At 38.5% G+C, this 22,809-nt stretch overlaps 1 protein-coding gene across 1 annotated transcript in view; it reads right to left on the bottom strand.

Annotated features, from left to right (window-relative positions):
* Positions 1–4,640: 4,640 nt before the first annotated feature.
* The window catches only part of cth (cystathionase (cystathionine gamma-lyase)), a 22,150-nt gene continuing 3,981 nt past the window's right edge, over positions 4,641–22,809 (bottom strand). The window contains exons 2-12 of the mRNA XM_062997980.1: positions 21,458–21,539; positions 20,818–20,913; positions 20,585–20,694; positions 20,169–20,303; positions 18,724–18,781; positions 18,543–18,620; positions 17,212–17,364; positions 16,415–16,536; positions 16,188–16,240; positions 13,334–13,472; positions 4,641–5,245 (exon numbers count right to left, since the gene is read on the bottom strand). Of these exons, the coding sequence (XP_062854050.1) occupies positions 5,231–5,245; positions 13,334–13,472; positions 16,188–16,240; positions 16,415–16,536; positions 17,212–17,364; positions 18,543–18,620; positions 18,724–18,781; positions 20,169–20,303; positions 20,585–20,694; positions 20,818–20,913; positions 21,458–21,539 (1,041 nt within the window). The 3' untranslated portion in view covers positions 4,641–5,230. The remainder of the gene's footprint in view (positions 5,246–13,333; positions 13,473–16,187; positions 16,241–16,414; positions 16,537–17,211; positions 17,365–18,542; positions 18,621–18,723; positions 18,782–20,168; positions 20,304–20,584; positions 20,695–20,817; positions 20,914–21,457; positions 21,540–22,809) is intronic.

Genomic DNA, 22,809 nt, shown 5'->3' with positions numbered 1-22,809 from the left:
TCTTTGTGTCTGTGTCGGTTTCCTCTCACAGTCCAAAAACATGCAGTCAGGTTAATTGGAGACACTGAATTGCCCTATAGGTAAATGGGTGTGTGTATGTATATGTATGTGTGTGTGTGTGTGTGTCTGCCCTGCGATGGACTGGCACCCCGTCCAGGGTGTTACTATGTGTGTTGCGCCCATTGAAAAGCTGTAATAGGCTTCAGCACCCCCGTCCCATTACACCCCCGCAACCCTAATTGGATAAGTGGGTAAGAAAGTGCGTGAGTGAGTGCGTGAGTGAGTGAGTGAGTGAGTGAGTGAGTGAGTGCTTTAACTGCTTATTCATGGTCAGGGATGACTTGTACTCAGAGCGTATCTTGGAATCATAGAGGTTTAAACAGACAAACTTCAAACAGGTTATTAGTTTATTGCAGTGTATCAAATGTTTACTTATTCAGTCAATAACTATGTGGACAATTTAGAGCAACCAATCCATCTACTACCATGTTTTTGTTAGAGCTGGAGGAAATCAGGGTACCCAAGAATATTTCTAAAGGCACATAATACAGGTACACTATACAGTATGTACTCTTACTCAGCAACAAAAAGGTACATTTTATAAGGTCCATTTCCTAGTTCCAGACTCTGTTCACTTTGAAGTGAGCTCTTTAGACCAAAAATAATACTGTAATTCTGTGATGGAAGAGCTTTTACCTCAGGAAAAAAAAATAACAAAAAGGTTATGAGAGCCAGTAAACATCATGTACTGTTTAATCACATACTGCATATAAAACATATTTCTGGAACAGAACAGGTTTGATCAGTAATGGTTTAATCAATGCCATGCAAGAAATAAGCCTGTGCTCTTGCTTTTCAACCATGTAATTAGCACCACATTTCAGTAAAGCATTAAACTGCTGATTTATTGGCTAATGCTAAGTTCACTTGACTGTGGAGAATGTTAACCCTGTTCCAGGAGCTTCTAATTAATGGCAGACATGTTTTGGTGGTTTTTTAATTAAATCTAAAGAGACAAATTACCTCTTAGTGTAAAATAACTATTAAGGTTTTTCTTCAGCCAAAATTGGCAAAAGACCACAGTTTAATATACTCATGCCCAGCAACACTGTTAACGGACTACCTGATTTCGCGGAAGAATGCTTTTTGTAAGTGTTTTTGTAAATAAAAACATTTATAAATTGAACATTGTTGTATTTTATTATATTTTATGTTGACCGCCGTTTTATAAAAGCAATAAGCCACTCGAGACTGCGTTACTGCTTCGCGTCAGGCCAAAACATCCTTCCCCGTGATAAAATCGCAGTAACGCACGGTGGTCTCTTGTGGCTTATTGCTTTATTATTCACTTGGGAACAGAAAAGTCATCAGCTGTAATTAAACACTAACAGGGAATAGGAGAGCATGCCACAAAGTAAAATTTATCATCACAATTGCTGTATGTATATTTTAGAGCCAGTATATTTTCTCTCAGATTTAATACAATGTTCATCCTTTCAAATAATACATGCATGCACATAGGCTGGCATGGACAGTAAAGGGTTGTGCTAAATTTGGTGGTTTATGTTGCATGATTTCACAGTATTCCAAAAGTATCTTAAAGTGTATATCTTTTAATATACACTGATCAGCCGTAACATTAAAACCACCTCCTTGTTTCTACACTCACTGTACATTTTATCAGCTCCACTTACCATATAGAAGCACTTTGTAGTTCTACAATTACTGACTGTAGTCCATCTGTTTCTCTGCATACTTTTTTAACCTGCTTTCACCCTGCTCTTCAATGGTCAGGACCCCAGACAGGACCATTTGGGTGGTGGATCATTCTCAACACTGCACTGACACTGACATGGTGATGGTGTGTTAGTGTATGTTGTGTGGGTATGAGTGGATAAGACACAGCAGCGCTGCTGGAGTTTTTAAATACCGTGTCCACTCACTGTCCACGCTATTAGACACTCCTACCTAGTTGATCCAGCTTGTAGGTGTAGTCAGAGACGATCGCACATCTGTTGCTGCTGTTTGAGTTGGTCATCTTCTAGACCTTCATCAGTGGTCACAGGACGCTGCCCACGGGGCACTGTTGGCTGGATATATTTTTGGTTGGTGGACTATTCTCACTCCAGCAGTGACAGTGAGGTGTTTAAAAACTCCATCCGCGCTGCTGTGTCTGATCCACTCATACCAGCACAACACACACTAACACACCACCACGTCAGTATCACTGCAGTGCTGAGAATGACCCACCACCCAAATAATACCTGCTCTGTAGTGGTCCTGGAAGAGTCCTGACCGTTGAAGAACAGAGTGAAAGCAGGCTAAAAAGCATGCAGAGAAACAGATGGACTACAGGCAGTAATTGTAGAGCTACAAAGTGCTTCTATATGGTAAGTGGAGCTGATAAAATGAGCAGTGAGTGTAGAAACAAGGAGGTGGTTTTAATGTTATGGCTGATCAGTGTATAAGTTAATTTTATAAATATGTATAACTTAACACAGCAGTGTAATTCCCCAACTATTCTTTAACATCATAAATAGTCCTGCAAGAGTTGTACAAAATGATAGAACATAATGATTGGTCACATATGGAAGAAACAATTACAAGATATTACAAATGTGAATAGACTGAATGCCCCCTACAACAAAATAAAGACATGTATAATGGCACTACGTTTGGCTCTGCAGAAATGTTTACAGCTATTTCTTATTACAGTTATTCATTTCTGTTTGTTACTGTAGCTAATTAAAATGTCTGTTTTTATTTATTTGCATTTAAGTACTAAGAGCCTAAGCTTTTAAACCACGTTTATCACTTTCAAAAGGGATGAGAAATGCAATCTAACAGGCTGATCCAGCAAATAAAGGCACCAAGTTTACACAAGCAAACAGTGAAGATCTCAGAACACACAAGATGTGAGAACGCATTATATGATGCTGCATATTTTTTGTTATATGTTTTTGTAATAAAAGTTCAACAAAAATTAATGCAAGGAGTTCAAAAGGTAAAGCTTGGCTTGATAAACAAGTTCAATCAACAGTTAATAGCTGTTTATGTTACTGCAAACCTGAGAAATAGTTTAATATTCTACCACAAACAATTCAAGACCTGTATGAAAAAATTTAAGAAGTCTGTTGTGAAACCTCTTGGACCTACTTCTTATTAGCTCCTGGGTATGATTATATTTGTAAATGGTTCTGTTGTTTTGTCCAGCTTCTCTAGATTTAAATGGCATTTAAATACCAGTTTTGTTGCCATGTTTAAGAAGAAAAGTTGTCTAACTTATTAATCTTATTCAGTTACAAGGTGACATTGTCTCTAATGTTTGTTTACAACCCCAAATCAAAAAAAGTTGGGACAGCATGGAAAATGCAAATAATAAAAACACAGAGTTTCTTACATTTACTTGATTGCAGACAGGATGAACCTGAGATATTTCATGTTTTATCTGCTCAACTTTATTTCATTTATTAATAAACATCCATTCCTGCATTTCAGGCCTGCAACACATTCCAAAAAAGTTGGGACAGCTTGCGCCCTTGGCCTTTACACACTGAAATTCCTCCTGATTCCTTGAATGTTTCAATGATATTATGCACTGTAGAGGGAGATTTTCTTTCTTTGAGGTTCATTGTTTTTCTCACACATTTGTTGACAAACTGGAGATCCTCTGATCATCTTTGCTCATCAAAGAGTCTTTCCTAAACGCTGCTTCTGTACCAAACCATGATTACAATCACCTGTTGACATCACCTGTTTGGAATCACATCATTATTTAGTTTTTTTCACCTCGTTAATTGCCCCGTCCCAACTTTCTTTGGAATGTGTTGCAGGCCTAAAAGGCAGGAATGGATGTTTATTAATCAATAACAATTTCCATACTGTCCCAACTTCTGATTTGGGGTTGTATTTACATGATTTAGATGTAAGCACATAAGTAAAGCTTGACGATGGACTCTAGCCCTTTCATTAATCTTTTTGCACTATAATTAGAAAGAAAAAATACACAATTATAAAGTTTACATTTACAATCTAGCAAAAATGCTAAAAGGAGATACGGTTGAGATATCTTATCAGTGTATCAGTAATATAATTTCTGTCATTTCCAGTGAAGCTTTAGTTTAATAATAACAGAAATACTTAGTCTCAGACAAGAGCTGCTATGTCTTAAAATTCTGATTAACTTCTAATACACCAATTAGGCATAACATTATGACCACCTTCCTAACTGACTGGTCTGCAGCTATACACAACAACCTGTGATGCACTGTGTATTCTGACACCTTTCTATCAGAACCAGCATTAACTTCTTCAGCAATTTCTTTACATTTATGCTTGCTCATTTTTCCTGCTTCTAACACATCAACTTTGAGGATAAAATGTTCACTTGCTGCCTAATATATCCCACCCACTAACAGGTGCTGTGATGAAGAGATAATCACTGTTATTCACTTCACCTGTTAGTGGTCATAATGTTATGCCTTGTCAGTGAATATGCAATATTATAAACACGCCAAAAAGTGTATGTTCCTATTTATCCAACATTTTTATGCTTAGGTGTTTATAATGTTTAAAAAAAAACTGCTTTTGGTGCAACAAGCTTAAAATTAATTCAGACATAAAAAGGAAACAGCAAGCAGGACAGTACAAACTGGTTTAATGGATTTAGCAGCACATGACAAATAGCAAAATCAACCGCTTTAAAAATTTACGTCTGGTCATTTAGCTAATGTGTGTAAACAGAGCTTTGGCCGGTCCTTTAAAGCCACCACACAGGACAATGTATCTTAGCTGTAGCTCAGGCAGACTTCTCATGTACTTCGTGCTGTCTGATAACAGTGAAAGAGGTCTTGATGAATTTGCTCCGATAGCATACAGTCCAATACAATCCAGTCCCTCAGCCCCTTAGCAGAATACAGAAATACAGTAGTTCCCTTTTTTCCCATGCAGCTACAGTCACATGCAAAGTCTTCTAATGCTTACAGTTTATCACTTCTTATCTACAGTAGCTAACTAATCACACAAACTGCAATGATCAAGTATTAAAATATGATAGCAAACCAATTTTCAAACAATTAAAAAAAGGTTCCTGATCCATAATAGCTTTCGTATGTTTGATCCCTGAAGTATTTCAAGCATGATATCTGATTCTAAAAGAATATGTGCCAAAAATGAGCCGTCATCTGTTCGGTTAAAATGGCGTCACAGCTTCTCAGCCATCTTGATGAGGTTATTTCTTTTCATGCTGTTAAACAGAAATACAAATGAATCAAGAGTTGCTTAAAATATGAATACATTAAAATATTGCTACACCTGTTTGCATCAGTTAGGTTTTTTTTACACTGAGACTGGGTTCACAAGGACATTTTCAGCATCTGTGAAGAATAGGGATGTAACGATGCACCACAAGACAGTTAAAAATCTATTCACATGTGTAATGATTAAAACCGGTTGACATGTATAATGAATCAATATTCACTTTAAACAGCAGAGGGTACTGGCGCTATTCACCTCGCCTGGTTGACATCACTACAGGGTTGCAAGGTTCGGACTTTTCCAGCCAAATTTATGTATGTGAGGATACTTTATTTATTTGCATTATTCATTTAATGTGGGATTTATTTTAAAATTTTATTTCAGTTTTTTTACACAAAGGGGAAATGTGCAGCATTGTTTTGCATAGTTTGTACCTACCTCAGAAATAAATGGACATTCATTATTTAGATGAATAAAAGATAAGCACAAATACAGTATTTTATTTTTTTTAAGAGAAATAACAAAAGGAAACTTTATTGTAATTTGTCTTCAGTTTAATTTTTGATCAACGGTTCCCAACTTGGGGTCCCAAACATCACAGGGAGTGTGCAATGCTATGTCTGCTCTAAGGTGCTCAGAGTTTGTATAAACACAATTTAAAATTATTTTAATTTATACATTTTTTATTATTTTAATATATCATTATTTTTATGATATTTTCACTCAAAAGAGTAGGCACTGTTGGGTTATAAAAAACATCGTATGGAAACATAGCTCCTCCTGCCGGCTAAGGCCGAGCGGCCACATGAACAACAATTGGCCTGTTGTTCAGATATGGGCAGGACTAAGCCGGATGAGGTCTCTCTCTCATGACTGCAATTATGACCTCTGCTGGCTGATTGATGGCGCCTGCACAGACATGAGAAAAAGAGTGCTCTCAGGGTGTGTCTCTCCGTACACAATGCTGAGTTGCACTGCACTTGTCAAAGTGTAGGTGATGAGATGCATACGGCATGCTGCCCACGTGTTGGAGGGGACGTGGGTTAGCTTCCTTCTCCTCAATCAGAGCAGGGATCGGCATTGGTGGAGAGGAAGCATGATGCAATTGGACATGCTAAAAGGAGAGAAAAAGGGGAAGAAAAAAAAAAAGAAAAAAAAAAAAAAAAAAACATAGAAAATGGTACAGGACTGGTACTAAAGCAATCCAGGATGGAAAAACACCAACCTGGAGGCAAATGGTGGTCCCACTTTTTGTAAGCTTAGTACTGGTTCAGAGTTATGTTCAAATATCATTAACTGCAATATTATCTCATGCATTGCTTGACTACAAATAAGGTAGGTCCAGAAACACAAGTACATGAACAGTTTTTTAAGAGGCATCGTTATATCTTGTGTTACACAGAAAAGCTTTTGATTAGATCAGTGCATCTTGTGGTGCTGGTGGTTAAAACATCTTCCTAGCTGACTATTAATCTATTAAAAAAAAAAAAACAATTACATAAAGCAAGAAAAGCTATTACAGAGACACTTTAATGTGTGTTTTATATGAACATTATAGCCCTGTAATATAGAAGCCAGTCAGCTTTTGTTTTCTCGAAGTAAGAAACCTGATCATCCTTCAGATCTGAACCTAAGGTGTAAGCTGTCCATAAAAGGTCAATGGCAAATTTTATATCCACCTTTCAGCTCTGCTTTCTCCCTTTTAATCTCGTGTAGTTTGCTTTCAGGAAAACGGGTTTAGAGCCGTCAATAGTCAATCGAGTCACACAAATTACACAAAAACACCAAACATTTACATTTTTGGCATTTAGCAGACACTTTTGTCCAAAGCGACTTACAGTATACAGTGGACCCTTGACTTACGAATTTAATTGGTTCCAAAGGGCTGTTCTTAAGTCAAACTGTTCTATTTTTCCCATAAGACATAATGTAAATAGAATGAATCTGTGCCAGACCTCCCAATCCACCCCTTTACCTAACCTTTCTAATGTCTTAAATGCTCTTTTATGTTATAAATACAAGTATATTTCCCTTAAATCTTAAATTATAGAATAGACATTACTGTAATAAGGGACAGTGGTAGCCTAGTGGGTAGAGCTTTGGGCTGTCAACCGGAAGATTGGCGGTTCAAATCCAGGCTCTGTTATGCAGCCACTGTTGGGTCCTTGAGCAAGGCCCTTAACCCTGTCTGCTCCAGGGGCGCCGTACGATGGCTGACCCTGCGCTCTGACCCCAGTTTCCAAACAAGCTGGGATATGCGAAGAGAGAATTTTATTGTACTGTACAACTGTATATGTATATATGACAAATAAAGTATATCCTTATCCTTATCCTTATCCTAATAAACAATAATAAACAAAAATACACAGTAGTACTGTACATAAAACACATAAATCACATTTCATACACTATAATACACCATCACATACACCATAATACATTTCCTTCTTTTTATATAAAATGTATCTACCAGAAACAATAACTCTCATATTTCTCTATTATTTCCTTCTTTATTTCAATAGTGTTATATTTTGTGGGTGTAATTGCACGAAAGAAAGAATACTTTACTGAGCCGAATTCCTTCTTCTCTCTTACTCACTGTCCCCTCTTTCTGATACACAGTACTGGCAGGAGTAATTATACAACAACAAATGTAATGTTTCTCTCTGCCACTTATTTGGGGACATTTTAATATTGAAAACACCGGGAAACACCGTCCGCTGTGCAAATGTTCACTCACTGTATATATAGAGAGAGAGAGTGAGAGACGCTCGGAGTTAACTTGTTCGTGACATCACATGTTTCGAGAATTTCGGTTCGTAATTTGTTCGTACGTGGCAACCTGGCAGTGGTGGGGCAGAACCAGCAACTTTCTGTTTACTAGTCCAGTACCTTAACCACTAGGCTACAATCTGCCCCAACATATCAGCTGATATTAAAGAGTGTCACTGCATATTATTTTCTTGGTCTATTTTGTATTATTTAAACCAGAATTTCAAACACTTGCAACTAGTAATATTTTAAATGACAATGTTTCTGTTAATCTCCCTTTGGTTTTCAAAGTCCTTATGCCAATTAATATTAATGGGGAAAATTTGGTTCTGTTTTTTTTACCTATGAAAGCTTCCTCTTTGTTGCTCAAGGCATGTGGTGTCCCACAGTTTAAAGACCTGGGCATATGGCTCAAACAGGCTACTGAACAAATAAGCCATGTTCACACTTCACAGTAAAATGCTCAGTTCTAGTTTCCTTTTAACACAACCTCTGTATCAAACAATTTATTTATTAGGATTTTAATGTAATGTTTTACACACTTTGGTTACATTCATGAAAGAAATGGTAGAAACAGATTCATCAGTTCACAAGTTTAATGTCAAACACAGTCATGGACAATTTTGTATCTTCAGTTCACCTCACTTGTATGTTTTTGACTGTGGGAGGAAACCAGAGCTCCCAGATGAAACCCACACAGACACGTGGAGAACATGTAAACTCCACACAGAAAGGACCCGGACCGCCCCACCTGGGGATCGAACCCAGAACCTTCTTGCTGTGAGGCGACAGTGCTACCCACTTAGCCACCATGCCGCCCGATGAAAGGGTTAAGAAAATAAAATATATTTTTTAAATAATTTAAACTCGCAGGAATGTATACTGCAGTCTGATTTAAACTCTTGGCTAAAGAATGCAGCAATCAGTGTGATTATCTTTTCCAGTAAAGTTTACTGACTGGATGCTGAGTTGTAATGCAGTGTTCCTGCCAAGTCTGTTAGCTGGAATTTATCCAGGGAACTCACAATTATAAGCTCACTCCGGAGCACTGGGATCAAACCCAAGAGCATTAGCATATTCAATAGTAATAAAATCCCTCACATCACTTAGCTCTATCAAATGATTAACCTCTTATTTTTTGGAAGGAGGATGCAAGCCACAATCAATATTTCTCTTAAGAGTGGATGGAGCCAGTTAATGGAACTGTCACCTGAGAAATGATGTTGCATTACCTTATAAAACATTACATTTCAGAATAGTAGTGACCTCTAGATCAGTTCTGTACTGATTCTGTATAGATGTAATGACTGATTAAGCACATGGTGCACACAGCAGTGAAAAAAATAGAACTGGAATCACGAAATCTAATCACTTAGAAACAGTCAGTACCATGAATCGTATAGAGGAGGAAAAATTTAATTTGCATAAAGAGAAACTACAGCAGAACTAGAACAGTCTGAGTGCCATGAGCTTTAGGTTCATGGTAATACAATCAAACTGTACGTATGATGAGAAGCAGTCTTTCTTCTGTGCAAATGCAAGCTTTTGATCTGCTGTTCCATGATAATGAACATGGAAAGACTGCAGAACAGGCTCTCAGACTTGACAGAACGACGGTGAAATGGCACATGTGCACATGGTGTTTGTGCTCTCTAATGACTAGCAGCACATTTGGTCAAATCAGAATAGCCCATAGCACACCGGGGAGAACACACTTAAAACTACTGCCCACCTGCTACACACTCTTATTTTGCTCCTGCCTTATTTCCTTGCAGGCCTCAGGCCAGGGCCAATTGGTCTCGATTTCAGTTCGCAAATCTTACATTTGAACTGCACCACGAGGGGCACTGAATCTCGACTCCTGCAATACAGCTAAACAGCGAGGTCTCAGAAGTTAAAGATTATACAGGCTTTGTAAATATTATTTGCATTAGAACGGTAGGGGGTAAACTACAACATGCTAATGATACAAAACAGAATTTCGTAAAAAGATATCAATAAAAGTGAACTTATATTGCACCTTCAAAAGCATTAATGTATTTGAAAAAAAAATTTGATTAAAACTTTATTCCTGCATGGTAAAATTGCTAAATGAATTCAGTTAACAAATAACAATAAACAGTGTGCATCTTCTAAGATCTAAGACATACACTGGTCAATATGGTCAAAATATATGTGGATAACAGACCATGAGCACCCCATCACAATCCTTTTTTAAATACATTTTCCCCCCATTTTCCTCCCGAATTAGCAGTCATTGTGTCTTATGCTGCTGAGGATACCCGATTGCATCCGAGGAGAGCACGTCGCTGCTCATGCCTCTTCAGTCATGTGCACAGCTCTCCTCTTCTCACCCCTGCATTTTGCACAGGGAATGAAGATCCCACCCATACATAGTCCGGTCATCCCCCCCCTGTAGATGCGGTGGCCAATTAGTATCTGCTGCAGGCACTGCCAATTATGCCCCCCAGATGCCGCCCAGTGTCAACGCCACCCATTCCAATTCTTTGAGCATTAATTTGGATTGCAATCTCCTGGGAAGGCTTTCCACAAGGTTTTGGAGTGTGTCCGTGGGAATTTAAGAGCAATAGACACTATTCAGTCTACGTCAGGCACTATTCGAGTTTAGAGCGCTGAGCAGGCCAGTGAAGTTTTTACACCAAACCTTTAACGCTGGATCTAGTTCTTATGGACTTTGATTTTTGCGCAGCAGCACAGCACATGCTGGAACAGAACGGCCTCTCCAAACTGTTGCCACAAAGTAGGAAGAATATAGATCATTTAATATAAATTATTTTAATACCTGTTATTAATAGGTGTGGCTGAAACGCCTGAACTCAATAATAAGGAGAGGTGTCCATACATTTTTGCACACATAGTGCATGTTATTTCACTGAATGCCAGATTAGGTGAATGAATAATAGAATTAATTCAACTAAACATGCCCATTTCTATACCAAATCTAAAACTAAATAATTTTTAAGGTTTTAACTTAAAACATTTTCTACATATCTATTTTGGGCGGCACGGTGGCTAAGTGGGTAGCACCGTCACCTCACAGCAAGAAGGTCCTGGGTTTGATCCCCAGGTGGGGCGGTCCGGGTCCTTTCTGTGTGGAGTTTGCATGTTCTCCCCGTGTCTGCGTGGGTTTCCTCCGGGTGTTCCGGTTGCCTCCCACAGTCCAAAGACATGCAAGTGAGGTGAATTGGAGATTCAAAATTGTCCATGACTGTGTTCGATATAACCTTGTGAATTAATGAATCCTGTGTAACAATTCATTACTGTGTCATGAAGATCACCAAAGAGTGTGAAACATGATGTTTAAATCTTATTAAACAAACATATCTATTTTTACACATCTATACAGACTGATGTACAGTGAGGAAAATAAGTATTTGATCCCCTGCTGATTTTGTAAGTTTACCCCCTTACAAAGACTTGAACAGTCTATAATTTTTATGGAAGGTTTATTTTAACAGAGAGAGACAGAATATCAACAAAAAATCCAGAAAAAAAAAGTTATAAATTAATTTTTATTTAATTAAGGGAAATAAGTATTTGATCCCCTGCTGATTTTGTAAGTTTATCCCCTTACAAAGACTTGAAGAGTCTATAATTTTTATGGAAGGTTTATTTTAACAGAGAGAGACAGAATATCAACAAAAAATCCAGAAAAAAAAACATTAAATAAAAGTTATAAATTAATTTGTATTTAATTAAGGGAAATAAGTATTTGATCCCCTACCAACCAGCAAGAATTCTGACCCCCACAGACCGGTTATGTGCACAAAAGGCACACAAATTAGTCCTGTCCCTGTATAAAAGACTCCTATCACAGAATCAGTTTCTTCCATTCAAATCTCTCGACCACCATGGGCAAGACCAAAGAGCTATCAAAGGACGTCAGGGACAAGATTGTAGACCTGCACAAGGCTGGAATGGGCTACAAGGCCATCAGCAAGAAGCTTGGAGAGAAAGAGACCACTGTTGGTGCGATAATTCGAAAATGGAAGAAATACAAGATCACAGTCAATCACCCTCACTCTGGAGCTCCATGCAAGATCTCACCTGGTGGGGTAAGAATGATTCTGAGAAAGGTGAGGTCAGTCCAGAATTACATGGGAGGAGCTTGTCAATGATCACAAGGGAGCTGGGAGCAGAGAAATGCTGGATATGACCCCAAGAACACCATCCCCACCGGGCATTTCTCTGCCTCCAAACACGGCGAGTGGAGTTGATGCCAAAGAGCTCAATTTTGGTCTCATCTGACCATATCACATTCTCCCAAGCTTTCTCTGAATCATTCAGGTGTTCATTGGCAAACTTCAGACGGGCCTGTACATGAGCCTTCTTGAGCAAAGGGACTTTGCGGGCACTGCAGGATCTCAATCCATTATGGTGAAGTGTGTTACTAATGGTTTTCTTAGTGACTGTGCTCCCAGCTCCCTTGAGATCATTGACAAGCTCCTCCCGTGTAATTCTGGACTGACCTCACCTTTCTCAGAATCATTCTTACCCCACCAGGTGAGATCTTGCATGGAGCTCCAGAGTGAGGGTGATTGACTGTGATCTTGTATTTCTTCCATTTTCGAATTATCGCACCAACAGTGGTCTCTTTCTCTCCAAGCTTCTTGCTGATGGTCTTGTAGCCCATTCCAGCCTTGTGCAGGTCTACAATCTTGTCCCTGACGTCCTTTGATAGCTCTTTGGTCTTGCCCATGGTGGTCGAGAGATTTGAACGGAAGAAACTGGTTGGTAGGGGACCAAATACTTATTTCCCTTAATTAAATACAACTTAATTTATAATTTTTATTTAATGTTTTTTTTCTGGATTTTTTGTTGATATTCTGTTACTCTCTGTTAAAATAAACCTTCCATAAAAATTATAGAGACTGTTCAAGTCTTTGTAAGGGGGTAAACTTACAAATCAAATCAGCAGGGGATCAAATACTTATTCCCCCCACTGTATAAAAAGCACTATAAAAAGTACTTCCACTTAAGCTGGCAAAAAGGGTAAAGGTAAAGGCAAGCTTTGACTATCAAAGATCTGACATATGGTATATCTACTGAAGTGCAATTCAGGCTATCACATGGGCAGGAATAAAGGCACCAGTCAGAGGAAGATCACATGATTGATGGTAATGTCTTTAAGCAGGGAGATAACCTTGGACCTAGACACAGATATTGCACTGCCATTTGCACCATGTTTAATCATTACCTAGGAAGTAAACCTGCTTAAGGACCATGTTTGTGTGCCAGCATGAGTGCCTGGTGAGTAGGCTTGCATGTGTGCGTAAACACTTACAGCAGCAGCAAGGGCTTGATCCAGGTCTGCGATAATGTCTTCCTCATCCTCCAGTCCCACTGAGAGCCGGATAAGAGTATCACTGATGCCCAGCTCCACCCGCACTTCTTCAGGCACGGACGCATGAGTCATAATTGCTCTGTAAAAGACCGACAGATGTGGATCATTTTATTTCAGGGCACAGAGGCCACAATGGATTACTTACCTCTGGGTAAGTAAGTTATAAGCACTGTGTTATCAATCACACTTGGCTGTATGGGCCAAATCATTTAATTATAAAGAATCTCTTATAAGCCTGCACAAAAGATCAGCAGAACAAAATAAATTATAGCACATGTACTGTAAATAGGGTTCACACATGACATTCTAAACACAGGGCTTCTTAATCTATAGATGTTTAAATATTTAATCATCTACTCCACATACATATTTAATGCTGTTTAATGTTTTTTAAGAATTATTTATCCTGCTGATGGATTGGGCTGAACTATTGTGCTTGCATTTTCATTTCACCAACATGGAACTAGTGCCCCCTTGTGGAATATAACCATGGAACAGGTTATATCAAACAGTCATAGACAATTTAGTATCTCCAGTTCACCTCACTTGCATGTATTTGGACTGTGGGAGGAAACCGGACCACCCGCAGTAAACCCACGCAGACACGGGGAGAACATGCAAACTCCACACAGAAAGGACCCGGACCGCCCCACCTGGGGATCAAACCCAGGACCTTCTTGCTGTGAGGCGACAGTGCTACCCACTTAGCCACCGTGCCGCCACTCAAAACAGAGGAATAATGGAAAAAAATAGTTGGTTCTGTTAGTTTGTTTATTTATGTATATATTACCTTTACACACGTAGTATAGTATTGCATTTTATTTTAGATCTAAAAAAAATACCACAGGTCTATATGTTGTAATCAAGGTAAACACATCAGTGCCCACTTGCTTTGCAATATCAACTGGCAGCCAGTGTTTCTAAAATGACAGCATTTAATATTTTGGCTCTTTCCAAAACTACATCTAACAGTCCTATAAAAGTCAAATTAATACACTGTACAAGGTATCAATATTGTCAATTTGCTACATAGTATGCTGTTAGATATGCTGTTAGTGCTTTTAGCTTTAGCATGAAGCCCTAGCATGCTGGCGAGCTACAGGTCACACGTGTAATTTTATTATTATCTAACTGTTTATTTTAAATACTACTATACTATACAAACAGTTTAGAGTTTACCACAATAACTGGCATTTTACACTGATCAGCCATAACACTAAAACCACCTCCTTGTTTCTACACTCACTGTCCATTTTATCAGCCCCACTTACCATATAGAAGCACTTTGTAGTTCAACAATTACTGACTGTAGTCCATCTGTTTCTCTGCATACTTTTTTAACCTGCTTTCACCCTGTTCTTCAATGGTCAGGACCCCCACAGGACCCCCACAGAGCAGGTATTATTTAGGTGGTGGATGATTCTCAGCACTGCAGTGACACTGACATGGTGGTGGTGTGTTAGTGTGTGTTGTGCTGGTATGAGTGGATCAGACACAGCAGCACTGCTGGAGTTTTTAAATACCATGTCCACTCACTGTCCACTTTATTAGACACTCCTACCTAGTTGGTTCACCTTGTAGATGTAAAGTCAGAGACGATCGCTCATCTATTGCTGCTGTTTGAGTTGGTCATCTTCTAGACCATCAGTGGTCGCAGAACGCTGCCCACGGGGCGCTGTTGGGTGGATATATTTTTGGTTGGTGGACTATTCTCAGTCCAGCAGTGACAGTGAGGTATTTAAAAACTCCATCAGCACTGCTGTAGACAACACACACTAACACACCACCAGTGCCGAGAATGATCCACCACCCAAACAATACCTACTCTGTAGTGGTCCTGACCATTGAAAAACAGCATGAAAGGGGGCTAACAAAGCATGAAGAGAAACAGATGGACTACAGTCAGTAATTGTAGAACTACAAAGTGCTCATACATGGTAAGTGGACAGTGAGTGTAAAAACAAGGAGGTGGTTTTAATGTTATGGCTGATCGGTGTATGTAGATAACACTGGTAGTAAAAAAAGAGGCTAGCGCTTAGCCACTATTGACATTAGCTTAGCATTGCAAAGAATTAAAATTGCAGGTCAGAGAGAAACCAAGTGGATTTTGTATTAGAGACTTAATTTAAATACCAAGAGTTATTGGTTCTTGGATTTACTAAATAGTAAAAGTCATAAGAATATGAAAGACAAAAAGGCTAGCAGCTATCTTTGTGCAGCTTATGAGCCATTTGTAAATAAAAAGTGTACTTACGATGCATAGACATTACATGCCATTAATTTGGCTGTGTTCTATTGAACATTTGTATAATCCAGAACATGTCTGTACAATATAAGTTTGGACAATGTAGCCCTAGCAAATTTTATACTAATAAATAGTTTGAAAATGTCAATAATTAATCCAATAAAAGCCCATAGTTAGTCATTTCCTGTTGGATAAATCCACACAACAACCCAGCACCACCATGATCAAGAAGAAGCAGTTGGTAAAATGAATAAATAAATTAAAACATTATTTATATCAAAAAATCCAAAGTACTCTGCATCCATCTCATATTACTTATCTTACAATCAGACAAAAAAAAGAGCTTCATTTTACTTGTAAAGCATTTAAGTAACGCTAGTTTTATTTCCAAAAATAGAAATCTAAAAGATATCAGTTGTAGTGTTTACTCCTGGTTTGTTTTATGAGTAATACAAATACTTAAATAAAAAGCAAAACTATAATAATGAGAATGTAATAACTTCATGTGGCCTTGTGTTGCCAGGTGCCGAGAGAACATGTGACACTTACGGATGTTCAGCCAGACTTTCATAACCTCCCAGACTCTCAGCAAGTGTAAATAACTAAAACACAAAGCACATAAAACATTTAGCATCTGTCTCAATTATGAAGTAGTAATGAATGCTAGGTACAGGAAAATAATGATCAGATTAATTTTTTTTTAAAGGCTGTTTGTTAAAATTGTGCTTTGGAAAGTTGTTTTTTTAATATTGTTTTAAAATTCTCTCTCCAGTTACCTTCAGGTTCTTGAGGAATGTGGTGGCATGCTCTAGTTTGCCTTTAATGTAGAAGGTGATCATGCCAGGACAGCCTGTGCACTGTCTCTTCATCACTTCATGCTGTGGGTGAGAGGGCAGACCTGGTAGACCAACAGACACAAGTGAGTTTATTCATGCACTATGTGCTACCAGTATTCCAGTTCTAAAGGACAGTGATCTTCCAATGTTCGTCTGTTTGTGATCTTGGAGAGATTTTGGCAGGCCGCCTACACCATTGAAGGTTCACCACTGTTCCAAGTTTTCTTCAGTTATGGATAAACTCTCACTGTGGTTCACTAGGGTCCCAGAGCCTTAGCAAGGGCTTTGTAGACAGATTTCAGTGCATTTGTTTTGCATCTGTATTTGAATCTCTTAAATGTGGCATTATGTACTGCTTTTTGAGACCATTTAGCCTGCTTCACATTGTCAGAGAGGTTCTATTTAAGTGATGTTCAGATTTAACCTGTCTGGCAGTAATCAAATACTTCACAGCACTGTATGAACATGTCCTTTATAAGTGTAGGTTAGCTTTAACTGTATGTATGACCAAAGTCCAAGCTTTACAAGTTCTTTATACCAGCACCTATAGTCGATAATAAACAGTAGTTACAGTTACTGACTGTTGTAGTAACTGACTGTTAACCCTTAATATCAGTAATATCAGTAATACCAACCTTTATTTAGTTGGGGCAAACAAATAAGAGCCAACAATTAACTACTACAAATCATCTTAAGACTGTATACTCATTGTAAAATTAGATTTTTCTCTCAGGCACCTGGGAAAATGACTTTGTCCACTCTGGGATCAGCCTCAAGAAACTGGGCCGCGGCCATCGCGTTCTTGAAGTGCTGCCTCATCCTCAACTGCAGAGTCTTTAGTCCTCGATTACACATGTAGCAGTCAAACGGAGATGGCACAGCTCCCAGAGCTACAGTACAAAGAGAAAAAATGCATTATACCTGTGTATGATGTTATATCTGTTCATACTGATCATGAAACTAAGAAAAGCACTTCTTTACTGCTGTGCATGAACTCTTACACTTACTACCATGACCTTATGCATTTTATAAAACCCCACACAGTACCACCAAGACCCCCATATAAACTACCTGGTTAAAAGTATTTGGACATCTTGATGGACATCCAATAGAGGGACCTCTATGTGATCTTTTTATCTATACCAACAGCCACTCTTCTAAGAAGGCCTCTCACAAGACTTTAAAGTATGTCTGTGGGAATTTGTGCAGTCAAAAAGAATTTGAATGGCTAGGCATAGATGTGGGTCAAAAAAGCCTCAGATGATGTTCCAGTTTATTTAAAACCTGTTCAGCGGGGCTGAGGTCAGGGCTCAGTGCAGACCACTTGAGGATCTTGCTTTGTGCACAGGGCAACAGTCATGCTGGAACAGAAAAGGCCCTTTACTAAACTGTTGCTGCAAAGTTGGAAGAATATAACTTCCTTTACATAATTGATTTATTACGCCTCTTAGCAACTGTTGTGGCTGAAACACATGAATTCAGAACTTAGAAGGGGTGTCACAATTCTTTTGACTATATAGTGTATATCATAAATTGAATGTTACAACAGGCACACAGCACATATCCAGTCAATTAATATAAACTTTCTAAAACCCAACAGATCCCATCTTTCTATGAATGTCTCAGAAATGGAATATGCCATTCAAAAAATATCCTGACTTGAAAACATTACAGCAGATTTCTTTCTATCACATGGTTACACAAAGTAAGTCAATGAAGCTTCAGGTGCCAGAGCTGTCCAACATAACAACCTGACTTAAAATTAAGGACTTTTAAATACTTTACAAGTAACCTTTACTCTGTTTGGAGTTAAAAATACAATAAAATGGCAATACAAATAAAGTTTAAACAAGATCAGTCTTGTTGCTCTAGTGCAAATGAGGATGGGTAGTTACACTGGCACCCTGTCTAATAAAAATTCCTGCCTTTTCTCTATTGTTTCCATGTAGCACCAGACCCACTATGAACCTGAACAGAATGAACTAGTAAAAACAAACTAACAAATTGTGCAACTGATCCCAAATTGTGCAACTGAAAAAATCAGTCAATACATTTCACATAGTCTTACCATTCTGCAAATACTTCAGCTTTTCAGAGAGGTCATCACGGATGACAGAAATCAGGCCCATGACAACATCACTGTGCCCTGAAAATTTCAAATACATGATATACTGAGGTCAGACCATCAATCATTCACCAGCTTTCATGCATCAGTAATATACTACATTTGAATAATATGCAGTGTTTACCATTCATGTACTTTGTTGCCGAGTACATACAGATGTCAGCTCCGAGGGCTAGTGGTCGCTGTAAATAACAAATATTACCAACACATGATAAAGCATGTAAAGCAAAATATTAAATTATCTGATACTTTAAGCAAACTGACTTTAAAAAAAACTCTTAATTGGCTACATCTCAACTCTAAGACTTTATATTTCCTTTTGTCAAATATGTCGCTTTGTCAACTATAGGGATCAGTAATGATTCTTAGAAGCTGTTTTTATGCTAAATATGACAGTTCGGAAAGTCAAAAATCTAGCCCCGCTAGATGCGTTTACTCCAAAGTCATGTTCCAAATGCACATTCAAGCAAGGAACAGCACCAATCACAAAGGATTTGTAAAATTCTATGCACTATATTACATTAAGCTCAATAAGATATAAGACAAGCATTCTCTTAGCATTTTCTAATCATCTTTTAGAAAGAGAAGAGTTTTTTTATTTTTGCAATGTACCAACTTAGACATGCTCAGTCCCCTGTGCACTCTGGTCTATTCCCTCACTATTCCGAGAGGGCTACAGTACTACTGCGACTCTCCTCAATGAGAGCGGAAAAGGTTAATTGCACTGAAATTCTAAATGTAAGGTTTGTGTTTGGTAATTTAACATTTTTCATTCGCGTAGCATAAGAAATATGATGCGCAATATGAGGCGGTCCTAGCAATCATACGGCACTTTTCTGTGGTGTAGTGTGCTGACAATGTTTGATGTACGTGTTTACATATTGAGTGCATTTTGTCCCTTTGGGGATCCCAAAATCAATGAAAATTGTGCTTCTCTACACACATGATCATCTCTCTTTAGTCTGTGCTGCGCCTCAAAAGAACAAGCCAGTAATGTATTCTACTCCCGATAGTACAGTCTATGTACAGTTGATTTCTTTCTTTATAAACTCAGCAAACTCTAAAGACGCTTGGTTACATTAGCAATCAGTTAGACAAAATGTCCAAGATGTCGAAGTCTAAAGCAGCTAAAAACACCACTCAGGTAACTGAGTTTGGAAAACTCCCAACCAATTACATGGACACGTGGGGGGGTGTCAAAACACGGACAAGTATTTATCTTAAGGTAGCTGTGCTGTGTATAATAGCTTCCATTTATTCTTTTATTCAATTTATGAGTGTAATCTGTGATTTTTGAAAAATGAGATCTGAGAATTTAGCAGATTTTCCTGTGAATTTAATAGGGCCCTACCTATAACCCTTCTTGGCTCCTTGGTCATGCAAGCAGGGGTCACCAGAGTGCACAGCAGAATTGAGAAGTGAGATGATGTAAAGGGAGAAAATAAAGCTAAATTCAAGTTTCTGTCTAAAGTTCTAATCCAGAGATTAAAGGTTATGTAAATGTTTGACTGGTGTGTAAATGTTTGGCTTTATCTGCACATTATTATTATGTAACAATGTAAGTCATACCTGGAAGAATGCTGACATGAAGGTGTTATCCACAACCACAATCATGTCTTTGTTGTACTCATGGGCAATCTCTGAACAGGCCTTAATGTCCACAACTTTCATAGTTGGGTTTGTGGGAGTTTCAATCCAGAGCAGCTATATGAAACAGAAACAAATGTTATTTTCATGTGTTCATTTGTTTACTGACAGAACCTGTTCTGTTTCATAATTACAGCTAACAGAATGATTCAACTGTAGTGCATATCTTGAGCAAGGAAACAAATTCCTGTCCACCTGCTTTGTGTTTAGTCATAAAGTACAGCAGAGCCGTTAGGGATTAGGGAGGTTTGTTTACGGGAAGTTAAGATCACCATGATATTTTAATAACGGTACAATTATGCAATCGAAGAACTCGTTCTTTCAAAATAAAAGCTCACCTTTGTATTAGGCTTGAAAGCTGCCTTCAACAACTCCAACTTTGTGCAGTCAACAAAGGAGATGTCATAACCAATCTCTGCAGCAATTTTTTTAAAATAACGATTGGTTCCTGTCAGGAAATAATAAACAACATATAAAAGCCAGCACATTCATAGTCATTTATAATTTCTGTTATTCTGTTCTGAGGTCAAAACAAAACAAAAAGATTACAGTATACAGTCTATAGCATCACCTCCGTATACGTCATTCATGCACACAATTCCATCTCTGGCTTTCAGCATGTGCACAATGGTCATGGTGGCAGCCAATCCAGAAGCGACAGCAACACCTAGCAAACCCACCCAGAAAGAAAATCACCATTACGAAAAAAAACCTGGGTCAGATGGGTATTTTGTTGTACCTTTGATGTTACATACAATTGTAGAAGAATCAGAATTATTGGCATCTTGGTAACATATCAGTTCTACAAGGGCTCAGGTGCAGGTAAATCCAAAGTCCACCTCTGCTAACAGTAAATGCATTAATTGCTTTTGTTTTGCTTGCAGTCCCAAGCTAAACGACAGTCCTTTTTGGACAAAGATTTTTAGACAATTGCCTATGAGTCTGACGGACATCTCATTACAAAACCAGGAGCACTAATATGAAGGATTGGATGGAAGGATGTTAGATTGTGTGCAAAATCTTGGATTGTTTTCACAGCAAAGACAGCGAGTAATAATTATCAATTTATTTCAACCCAACACTAACTTTGCACAGACCATCACAAAAAACCCTTTAATAATAGCATGAAAATGTTCATTGTAAAAGAAGCCTTTGCCAGCAAGTGAAATTGGCATTTTTTTTATTTAAATGCATGCACAAAACTGACTTACAGTGCTTAGCCCCATCCAGAGCAGCAACTGCCCTCTCCAGACAGTTCCGTGTTGGATTTCCACTCCGACTGTACTCATAACCCTAAAAAATAAATCACAAAGTGCAAGATATGAGAAATGCATAAAAACAAAGCATGGAAATTGAACTGTATTGTCACCACTGCTTTCTTCTCACCCTAACTCCCAAAAAATCTAGTCATTATACTGTCAAAATGTCACTGCACACAGACATCTTAACAATAAGTGGGCAGAAATGTTGTTTTTAAATTGGTATAAAGCCTGGGTGTTTCTTTTGCACTGTATAATACGTTTAACAATGACAACAGTAGAACTTGCAAAGTTGTTTTAACAAAGCACACCCTACCTTGAAAAAAATAGCAGTATACATTGATCAGCCATAACATCAAAACCACCTCCTTGTTTCTACACTCACTGTCCATTATATCAGCTCCATTTAGAATATAGAAGCACTTTGTAGTTCTACAATTACTGACTGTAGTCCATCTGTTTCTCTGCATGCTTTGTTAGCCTCCTTTCATGCTGTTCTTTAATGGTCAGGACTCTCCCAGGACCACTACAGAGCAGGTATTATTTGGGTGGTGGATCATTCTCAGCACTGCAGTGACACCAACATGGTGGTGGTGTGTTAGTGTGTGTTGTGCTGGTAGGAGTGGATCAGACACAGCAGCGCTGCTGGAGTTTTTAAATACTGTGTCCACTCACTGTCCACTCTATTAGAAACTCCTACCAAGTTGGTCCACCTTGTAGATGTAAAGTCAGAGACGATTGCTCATCTATTGCTGCTGTTTGAGTTGGTCATCTTCTAGACCTTCATCAGTGGTCACAGGACGCATGGGGCGCTGTTGGCTGGATATATTTTTGGTTGGTGGACCATTCTCAGTCCAGCAGTGACAGTGAGGTGTTTAAAAACTCCATCAGCACTGTTGTGTCTCATCCACTCATACCAGCACAACACACACTAACACACCACCACCATGTCAGTGTCACTGCAGTGCTGAGAATGATTCACCACCCAAATAATACCTACTCTGTAGTGGTCCTGGGAAAGTCCTGACCACTGAAGAACAGCATGAAATGGGGCTAACAAAGAATGTAAAGAAACAGATGGACTACAGTCCATGGACAGTGAGTGTAGGAACAAGGAGGTGGTTTTAATGTTATGGTTGATCAGTGTATAATCACTACATGTGCAAAGTATTCTTATTTTACATATCTATTTAAGGTCTATCTTGCCCAAAAGCCCAATTTTGACCAGACAGCCAACACTGGTAAGGTTCAAGGTTGTATCAAGCTTCTTCTATTTCAAAATGACTGAGGCCACTGTGGTCCTG

Source organism: Trichomycterus rosablanca, chromosome 6 (assembly GCF_030014385.1).
Source record: "Trichomycterus rosablanca isolate fTriRos1 chromosome 6, fTriRos1.hap1, whole genome shotgun sequence".
NCBI classification, from domain to species: domain Eukaryota; kingdom Metazoa; phylum Chordata; class Actinopteri; order Siluriformes; family Trichomycteridae; genus Trichomycterus; species Trichomycterus rosablanca.
The sequence above is the reverse complement of the archived record's forward strand: the minus strand, read 5'-3'. Positions and strand labels throughout refer to the sequence as shown.